Source organism: Pantherophis guttatus, chromosome 4, assembly GCF_059756535.1.
Source record: "Pantherophis guttatus breed Tessera chromosome 4, ASM5975653v1, whole genome shotgun sequence".
Taxonomy (NCBI): Eukaryota; Metazoa; Chordata; class Lepidosauria; order Squamata; family Colubridae; genus Pantherophis; species Pantherophis guttatus.
Window position 1 is genome coordinate 30,858,705 of NC_142066.1, and position 9,930 is coordinate 30,868,634.

The 9,930-nt window shown below is 41.7% G+C and overlaps 1 protein-coding gene and 1 long non-coding RNA gene across 4 annotated transcripts in view; one reads left to right on the plus strand and one right to left on the minus strand.

Annotated features, from left to right (window-relative positions):
- Positions 1 to 5,652, minus strand: part of BCAT2 (branched chain amino acid transaminase 2) — a 28,473-nt gene extending 22,821 nt beyond the window's left edge. The window contains exon 1 of one of the 2 annotated variants that reach the window (XM_034423252.3): positions 5,461 to 5,652. In XM_034423252.3, coding sequence (XP_034279143.1) covers positions 5,461 to 5,499 — 39 coding nt within the window. In that variant the 5' untranslated portion in view covers positions 5,500 to 5,652. The remainder of the gene's footprint in view (positions 1 to 5,460) is intronic. The other variant, XM_034423253.3, reaches the window with a different exon arrangement.
- LOC117669106 (uncharacterized) overlaps positions 1 to 9,930 on the plus strand; it is a 59,333-nt gene that overhangs the window by 5,858 nt on the left and 43,545 nt on the right. For both annotated transcript variants that reach the window (XR_015734201.1, XR_009622843.2), the window contains exon 2: positions 3,028 to 3,118. This is a non-coding gene — a long non-coding RNA (uncharacterized LOC117669106). The remainder of the gene's footprint in view (positions 1 to 3,027; positions 3,119 to 9,930) is intronic.

Below are 9,930 nucleotides of genomic sequence, written 5' to 3' on the forward strand. Positions count from 1 at the left end.
CTGTTTGGCTGTTCACCGCCCTGAGTCCTTCGGGAGTAGGGCGGTATATAAATTAAATAAATAAATAATAAATAAAATATTTTTAAAAAAACAACATGCAGATAGAAGATTTTGCCAGCCAATGGCATTTGAAAGCATGCAAAAAACTCATTTAACAGTAGAGGGCAGCAAAAGCCAAACCACAGACAAGTCTTCCCTACATAAAAATATACCATAATCTACATTCCATCTGCTTTAATAGCTTTAAACAACCACTTTCTTCCGGTTTTAAGGTTTGAGTAGCCTGGACAAAAGTTAACTCCCTGCAGGTGATAAGGCAAATAGTTATTACAAGCTTATCCAAAGTTTCTCTCTCTCTCCCTCCATCCCTCCCTCCTTGTCTATTGAGAGAGAGAGAGAGAGAGAGAGAGAGAGAGAGAGAGAGAGAGAGAGAGATAAACAGCTATCAATCTCTTTCTCTGTCTCTATCTCTATCTATCTATCTGTCTATCTATCTATCTATCTATCTCCCACTGTCTTTGTCTGTCAGTCTGTCTTTCTGTCTCTTTCTCTAAGCACAAGGACTAGAAAGTTGTGATTAATTTTAAGCTTCAATATCTTACATTTTACCCTAAATGTTTTACTTGAATAGCAAACCTATTTACCTGTAGAATATCCTGCCCTTGGGAAAATCAGTGACAGGAACAGAAGGACTGACTAAACCAGTTTCTTCCCTTCCAAATTGGTATCTGGGATCACAGCCAGGAAGCAATGACATTTTCCCTTGCCTAAAGCAAAGGCTCAGTTTAGAAGTAAACCAGATGGATTTGCAGTGAATTAGAAAGACTCTGCCTCCACCCTTCTAAGAGAAACAGAAGAAGCATTAACAACGGCAACACACTGTCAATGTCAAGAAGAGAACATGAGCATGCAAGTAGGGGCAGAAAGCCCCAAATATTCCAGTATGGAAGTTTTGAATCTAAGGAGCCTGAACTGAAATCCTACCTCAGCTACCCATTACTAGGCATTGGTTTCAATTTGCTCTCTGTAAAATAGTCTCGCAATCCTTTTAGGTTTACAAGAGTAGCTGCCTCACCAGTTATCTAACCTCTCCCTCAATGCGTACTCTGCTTTAAACTACAGAGGAGTTAAAGAGTGCATTTATTAAATTTCTACACCACCCATCTCACCTAAGTGCCCCTGGCAACATCTGCAACACCATATGAAAACCATAAATAAAACACAAATTAAAAACAGGGGTAGGAACAAATTACAATTTACAAGTAAAAATAAAAAAACAGTTAAAATTCAGAAGGTTAATTAATTTGAGCTCCCGGGCAAATTCAAAATCCCTCTGGGAAAAGGGAAAGCAGAGAAAGCAAATCCCCAGGAAGGACTGAACAGGCGGCTGCCATAGCCATAGCCACGTGGCAGGGGGCAAATCTTTTCTACAGCCCAGTGAAATGCTATCCTGGGTGTCTCCTGTCAGCCTCTAATTAAAGGGATTAGAAAGCAAACAGGAGATTAACAGCCTCAAGAGAGTGTGTTTAATGTCTTCTAGGAAACCAGACACCTCACTACCCATCTCTTGGGGCAAAATCTATAAATTCAGGTTACATGAGGGAGTTCCTCAGAACCAATACAGTACAGCTTCAAGTGGTTCTTGCATATGTCAATCTTCTTGGCCAGATTCCTTCTTCTCTATTTTTCCTTTCAATTTCTTTCTCAACAAAGCTTAACCATACCGAGCATTATGAGAAAACTGTTCTGTTCTGCTTTTCCTTCCATTGTTTTTCAATTCTCAAAAGTCCTAGCCAGCAGCTAATGCTTCCTTTAACAGTAAAGTAAGATTTGACCATTATATAGGTTTAAGGGATTGACTTTAGTACTGTTACTGTAAACTTCACCAACCAGAGATAGGTACCAATGGGTCATTTATTCAAGGTGCTAGAATCAATCCCCTGAATACCCCATAGACTGTGCCAAGATCCAATTGCAGATATGATTTCTTATAAATCCAGAATTCCAACAATTCCTTTTGGAAAACTAGCTTTTAGGTAAGGTGACCAATTGTCCTCCTTTAGCAAGGACAGTCCTTCTTTTGTAAGTTCTGTCCTCTCTCGAAAAGTGTCCTCCTACATGTCCTCCTTTTTGATATTTGAAGACTAATCTGTAAATCTTCGTATTTGATTGATGCTGATCCGATCCGTTGCATGTGATGTGATGTATTTGTATTTGACATGACAATTCATCAAGGCTCGGTACAGTGCGGTGAGATGTGATTATGAGATGCATGCGCTCCACACAGGAGAATTATTTTGAGAGAATGCACCGCGCGCAAGAATGCGCCAAGAGCGCAAGTGGCTTTGTTTACTTCTTACTGAAACATAACACGGCACACATGCATGTGTCTTCCTTCTCATTGTAAAAAAGTTGGTTACCTTATTTTAGGACTTATTTATAACTAAAAATTTGAACCTGATAGTAGTTGATGGGATTTTCTTTATGACTTACATTACTAAGGAATGCAAGTAGCGCAATCAAGCATATTCTCTCCCCCACCTCCAATGCTCAAATTAGCATTAGGAGACAGTGTAGGAAATTGATAAAGATCATAGAATCCAAAGGGCTGGAAAGAAGAACCTAAGATCTTCTAGTCAGTGTAACCTACTGCCCAAGGCAATTATGTAAGTTTGCGAAACCCAGTAACAATGGAAAAGATTTGCCTGGGTATTTTGTGCAGTCCTCCAGCTGGAGACAATCCTGTGAATTACTTCTTTTCCCCCACCTCATGTAAATTAACCTGAATTTCCTCTCCACAGGATTGAGATTCCTTGTTAAAAGAATATGCATACTCCTGCATGCAAACTACAAAGAATTGGGTTTAGTGATGTAATACTAAGAAAAGAAGATTTCCTGATCCTAACAGAGGGGCACAGCAGTAACTTCAATAATAATAACTACCCTGATTCTTGGTCTTTCAAAATTTTGGGCTTCTTTACATTCCTGGCAAGTAATAACACATTGATTCTCCTCCCTTTCTTTCAGTAGACAGAAACCTGATCATGTCACCTCCCTGAATCACCTTTATTCTTCAGGAAGTTTCAGTTCTCCTAAGCTGAATGTCAAAAAGTCAAAGGTGAGGAAACAAAATGAATAAATAAATAAAAGGAACATGATGTTCTAAATATGAGGAGCTTACATTTTAAAAAGCAGTTGAAAGATTACAGCCATCAAGGGAGGACCTGAGGCAACAGATCTGAAGTTTACAACAATGCAACAGTACTGGGAAGAGAATTACTAGTCAATCTATGGTAGCACCTTCTGCAATGTTCATCAGCCCACTATGACTAATGATCAGGAGTTACAGGAATTGTATCACAAACATCTGGCAGACACAGTATCAGGTTGACTTCAAAATTTCTCCAGATGTTATGGCCCCGATGTATGTCCTTTAAACAAGTCTTCCCCAACACCTTACAACAAAGTTGGAATTGAAGCTCTCAGAATTTTAAACTGCATGAGCAAAGGCTTTGGGTTAACCCAGGGATCAGCAACCTGCGGCTCTGGAGCCGCATGGGCTCTTTCATCCCTCTGCTGCGGCTCCCTGTCGTTCAAAATATGAGTTGCAACCACCACGATTTATTGAGCTTTTCGACTTCTGGTAGGCTAACCATAGATAAATCTAAGAAAAGAAAAGTTTCAGAAGAAAACATAATGTTTAATTCAACTACATATGCTAGTTTTGTGGTCGCTCAGGAAATAGTCAGGCATGGGAAGGGTTTTGTAGCTCCCAGAGTTTTCTTTTGTTTGGAAAAAGGGTCCAAATGACTCTTTGAGTGTTTAAAGTTGCTGACCCCTGGGTTAACCTGTACTTTTTGAAAATGGTGTTATGGCATTTGCCACAAGTTTTAATGGGAAAATTGGTGTTGGTTGGGAGTTCTGGGTGTTATGGTAAGGAGGATGCCCCATTGGCCAAATCTATCTTCAATGAATCAGAAAAGTACCATTCTCTAAATTGCACCTTTACAGATTAGCAGTTTACTTTGAGAAGAGATATGTCTTAGTTCAGCCTAAGAACTATTATTTGGGCCATCCAGGCTAGAAACATGCATTGAAAGAAGGTACAAAAGTATGTTTAGAGATGGAGGGTGCTTTCTTTGAAAAATGCATAAAGAAAAATTATGTCCTTATCTATTTTTTCTTTGTGAGTTTAAGACTTTTTAGAAGAAAGTTCAGCTTTAGAAATCCCTCAGAATTGCGCTATACTGCAAATCATCTTTTTCTGTAGGTCACGTTGTTATATATTCTATGAAATGAATAAAGAATTATTTCCCCAAATATTCAACTTTTGTAACTCTATTATCAAAACCACAGGAGGGTATAAATTTCTTCATTGTTAGCATAAGAAACATAACTTGAAGAAGAATGTTTATTTTTTTTTTTATTCAGAACCTTTTACCCAGATCCAGAGAAAAAATTTCCTTAATGTTAAACAGGAAGAGAAACCGGGGGGAAAAAATAAGAACGGAATAAGTATTTTTCCATTCTCAAATATACACTTTAGTTATTTCTAAGAAACTAAGACTGTTTTGCAGAATGACTTAAGAGGATAAGAGTAAAAATATTTTGGGGGGGGGAATCTAACCTCATCCAGGAAGAATTTAGAGCTGAAGAGCTCAAATGAGTGTAATTGAAAGGACTGCTATCTTAAGGAGATGTTGGGGAAATTCCACCGACTTAAAAGAAACAAAAGCATCTGTCAAATCACAAATGAAAAATCCATTTGACAGAAGTATCTATGGAGCGGGCAAAGTAATTCAGGCAATTCCAGCTGGGAGAGTCTCTCCCCATCACCCCCAATCAAAGAAGCAACCTATTCAGAGGTATAAGTTCTAGGTCTCCTTTCCAAGACCATAAAACTTTTCCTGGTGGGGAGACAAAAGGAGGGGTATTTCGTTCCCACCATCCTTCGTTCAATCCCGAAGGTGCCTTTGAGAAACTGCAGGGCGGGGGAATCAGTGCATCCGAGAGAGAGAGAGAGAGATGTTTGCCTTGGTGGGCTCAAGGAGGGCAGAGCTCATTTGAGGGGAAAAGGAGCCAAGGGGGCATAGAGGAAGGCAGAAAGCAAAGGGGTTGTTTTGCCAGATGGCAAACCTAGTGTGGGGTTTATCCCACAGGGAAGGGCAAAAAATTGGGGGATCGAGGGAGGCAAGATTTGGGTTTCCTGGCGGAGATGCAGAAAAAGACCTGACAGCTGGGAGGACGTGAGGAATGCCACTTTGGGGACAGCAGAGAGAAAGGAGGAAAAAAAACCGCAAGGGGAGCATTTGGGAAGGGAGGGGGGCATTTTCTATCAGCAATGTTTCCGCCCGGAGCTATTTATAAACAGAACCGGAAACGTGGGGGCCCCCCCCTCTCCTTTTATGCGAGAGGGATGGAGGCCATCCCCCCACCGCCGTTTCCTGTACCCCAACTTACCTGCCGTAAGCACCCCGGGACTCCCATGGTAACTGCCATGCTGTTGTTGTTAAGGCTGTGGTTTAATGGGACTGGGCGGGGCCTGCGGGAAACCAGGCCCCAAAGCGTCCCTTCCCCCCCCCCCCCACCGCCCCGCCCCGCCCCGCCTCTGGCGACGCCTCGTTTGTCCGCTCCCGGAGGCTGTTTTGAGTTGAAGTGGGGAGGTTTTGCGTGGCTGGGGTGCAACTTTTGGGGTCGGGCTTCTGTTGTCGTAGAGAGCACCTCTGGGCATGTACAGAGCGCCGCTGGCTTCCGTGTACTTGTCTGAAATTGTGCAGGGTCTCCTGCTTGAGCAGGGGTTGGGGGTGGGCTAGAAGACCTCCAAGGTCCCTTTTCCAACGGTTATTATTATGTATTCTGTCTGGACAAAATCCTGGAGTTTTCCTGGCAGCATTTTTGCAAGCGGTGTGCACTCAAGGTCACCCGCAGCTGGCTTTGTGTGTCTTCAAGGCAGGACTAGAACTCACAATCTTAGGGATTCTAGCCTGGTACCTTAACCACTACACCAGCACGTAATGTGGTTATTCATTGAGATATTTCTGCCAAGGGGTTCTTTGTTATGAAACAGCCAGCCATATTTCCTCCCACATTCTGGAGAAAAACAAAAGATTTTGCTTTGTGCATCCACCTAATACAATCTCCTTGTCTGAAAGTAGAAATAAAAATAGAATCAAAATCAAATCAAAACCAGCCTGCCTCCTATTGAAAAGAGGCAATTTAGTGGAGCAGATAGTGGCCAAATGGATAATGTCCCAGATACAGGGGAAAAAACAAAAAAGAGGCTGTGGCTGGGAGTTGGGAAGTATCTTTGAGGGGCACATACAAGGTATTTTGCACATAAAAGATGGTTAATTGCTTGGTTTTGTTTACTTGCACACACATCTTTCTTGGCTCCTACTCTTCTACACAGTCAAGTGCAGGGGGGGCACAGCCAATCACACCCAGGTCCTTCTAACACACCCTTTAACACAGCCAATAACATGGCTGGCATATACACCCTTCAAGGAGCACATGTTTGTTTCAGCCCAAATGTATGCAGAGCAAACAACAGCTGCTTTGGCACATAGCCAGTAGGTGAGGCACCAGCAAACTCTGTATTTCATCTGGCTATGCATTGTTTGCTTAATATTACAGCCTTTCCAAAAACATAGGGCACATTGAAGAGGAAATGGGAAAACATTGCACATTAATTCCTACCTAAAATCAATGCAGGCTGAAAAACATCAAAAGGAAGCCAAATGACCTCTTGCTGGACTAAATACAACCACAAAATGCTATTTTTTGTTAAAATTTCTAAGTGGGTTGTTTTTTTTAAAAAAAATGCCGAGAATCTGCTGAATTATATGCCATTGAATAGATATGTGCATTATGTCTCCAGTCTTGGTCTGAATTCTTAAATATTATTTGTTCAAAGTATAAATGATGAATTGGAAAGCTGCTACTTGATCGAGAACAACTGAATCTTCCACTGTCTTCGTCTCTCAAAAAAGGGGGAGAATAATCAAAACTGCACTCAATTTAAAAGGTGATTGTACTTAAAAAAATTGAAATCCCCTACAAAAAGGATTCTGATTACTTACAAACATCAACTTCATCCACTTCTCTTGCTTTATTATGTCCTTGAACAAATCATAACAAAACCCCAGCTTCATCCCTTAAGCAATAAAAGTGAACAACCTCGGGTGACCGTTATGAGATAAAGGAGGAGGAAGGTTAAAGGAATTAGAAAATACTAAAAATGCTTTTGAATGATTGATGTTTTTATTTTAAAAAGGGAAGCTCTATTTCTGAGTTCTGTTTTCATTTGTTATGTAACAGTCAAGTCAAATGAAAAATTGCCATGCAGGACGGAAGAGAAATGGAGGAAGTTAGGCAGGCAAAGACTTCTGAAAACTGCTTCATCTCGACTCTCTCACATGTCATTCATCAGGGACTTTACCATCATGAGCCCTGTGGAAAGAATCCCGGAAATACCCATTTAATCTCTCTTTTTTTAAAAAAATGTATTTTGGATTGTGAAGCTTTTTTGGCAAGATTGGTGTCTAAAAGGTGGAATGATAATGACTGATTTGATTTATATTGTACTTTATTTTGAGAGTTCCTGCCTAGCTTTCTCCCCTAAGAACCCTATGAGATACGTCTGAGAAATTTCCTGACATTTAGAACAATTGGAACAGTGGAACAACTTGCCTCCAGAAGATGTGGGTTCTCCAACACTGGAGGTTTTTAAGAAGAGATTTGTCTGAAATGGTATAGGCTTTCCTGCTTGAATACCTCCAAGGTACCTTCCAACTCTGTTAATCTGACCCAAAATCATCCACTGAGCTTCCATGGCTGAAAGTGGACTACTGTATGATCTAGGGCTCCTTGGTGTGGGTTCAACACCTTAAGCATTGTGCCATCATACCAGCTCTTCATTATGATAATACAGGTAGTCCTTGACTTACGACCACAACTGAGCCCAACATTTCTGTTGTTAAGTGAGACATTTACTTTCTTTAGTGCCGTTGTAATTTGAATGGTCACTAAGCGAACTGTTGTTGAGGACTACTTGTAACAGCAGCAGTCATTTGTTTTAATCAACCATAATATTCTTCCATCATGTATTACTCTTAGTGTTACATTTTAATTATTTGCTCTCTGGAAGATTGATAAACCCTCTGCCAGCGAAAACAGAGCTCGGGAGGCCACATGCTAAGAGAGAACAGCTAGATGCGGCCCTCCCGAGCTCTGTTTTCACTGGCAGAGGGTTGCAGGAGGCCATCGCAGCCGAAAACGGAGCTTGGGAGGCCATTTTCGCTGGCAGAGCACTTGGGCCACCACAGACACCCCTAATATGAGTGACGTCGAGTTGGCCATGCCCACCTCGCCCCCCCCCCCAGGTCAAACACAACCAGTGGTGCAATTCAAATAATTTAACAACAGGTTCTTTGCCCTAATGACCAGCTGGGTGGGCATGACCATGGTAGGCGTGGCCAGAGTGTGTGACAGGCAGCACTTGGCCTCCTGCACCCCCTCTGGGAGCTAAAACGCGGTGCAGGGAGGCCGTGCTGCACACACACACATGCACCCTGTTTTGGGCCTAGTAGGCCTCCCTGCACTTACCTGGGAGCCAAAACGGAGCACAAGGGAACTCCTGGAAGAGGCGGGGCCAGCCAGCAATTTAACAATCAGTTCCCCCAAACCGGCTGAATCCCAGCACTGAACACAACCCTGATGAGACCCTCAATGAAATTGAGTTTGACACCCCTGCTCTAGAGGTTTTGGACATCCACTTCCATGGACTTTGCCATTGCTCACGTTGTCTAGGCTAATGGGAAATAAGGTCTAAATGTCCATAGATTGCCTACTGGGTTAAGGCAATTGGGATTTAGCTCCTCCCCAAATTGAATATGTAAGCCTATTTTACAGGCCTCCTTGGAGGATTAAAGAAAAGGACCAAGATTTAATATTTTTGGAAAAAAACAGGAACAAAATGTTGATGGCAATAATATTTTTTTGTTGTATGCCAACACCAGAACCAGCCAAGGCAAATATAGGCTCCACTTTGTCTACACATTAATCCAGAGAAACAATGGTTGATAAGGCATTTCATGGTCAGGGAATCAGAAGTGGCCAGTTAAACATTTTCATGCTTAACAAAGCAAGCTTTTTTTTTTTTTTTTTTAAACAGATTTAGCCTCAAGGTCTAGTTCACCTTAGGCACAACTGTGTGAAAAACAGGTCTGTGCTGTTATCAAAGGCTTAATTTGGAATGTTCACTGGAGCTGAACTCAGAATTTGTTTTTATTGTTAAGGTCAGGATTTGTGCAGCTTCTGTTCACAATGTAGTTATTTGAATTTGAGGGGAGGGGGGAGGGCAGTCCTTGAAGTTGCAGTCCCTTTATCTGGCGGGCATCGCCAAGGGGAAGAGTGATGAAAAGTAACATAAAGAATGGAGTTTAAAATGAACTTTGTTGACGAATTTCCTCTCCAAGTTCCGGATGAGCAACTGTGAACTACAGAAGCACCTCATAAGGTGAGGCAGTGAGATTGAAGATAACGTGGAGTTGATATTTTCAGCCCAATCCTTAGGTTTGGGGGGGTGGGCAGAGAGGGAATTAATTAAAAACAGATTATTTATGCTCCCCAAGTTTTGACTAATATTATTTTGAATCTTTCTTTTTTTAACCTTCTCCCCAAGTCACCTTGCCAACAATCAGAACAATTAAACAGTAGAATCACTTGCCTCCAGAAGTTGTGGGTACTCCAACACTGGAAGTTTTTAAGAAGAGATTGGACAACCATTTGTCTGAAATGGTTTCCTGCCTGAGCAGGGGGTTGGACTAGAAGACCTCCAAGGTCCCTTCTAACCCTGTTATTCTGTTATCAGTATTTTGGTGTTGAATTTTGGTAATCCACCGGGACAAAATGGAATCTGAGGCTGAATAA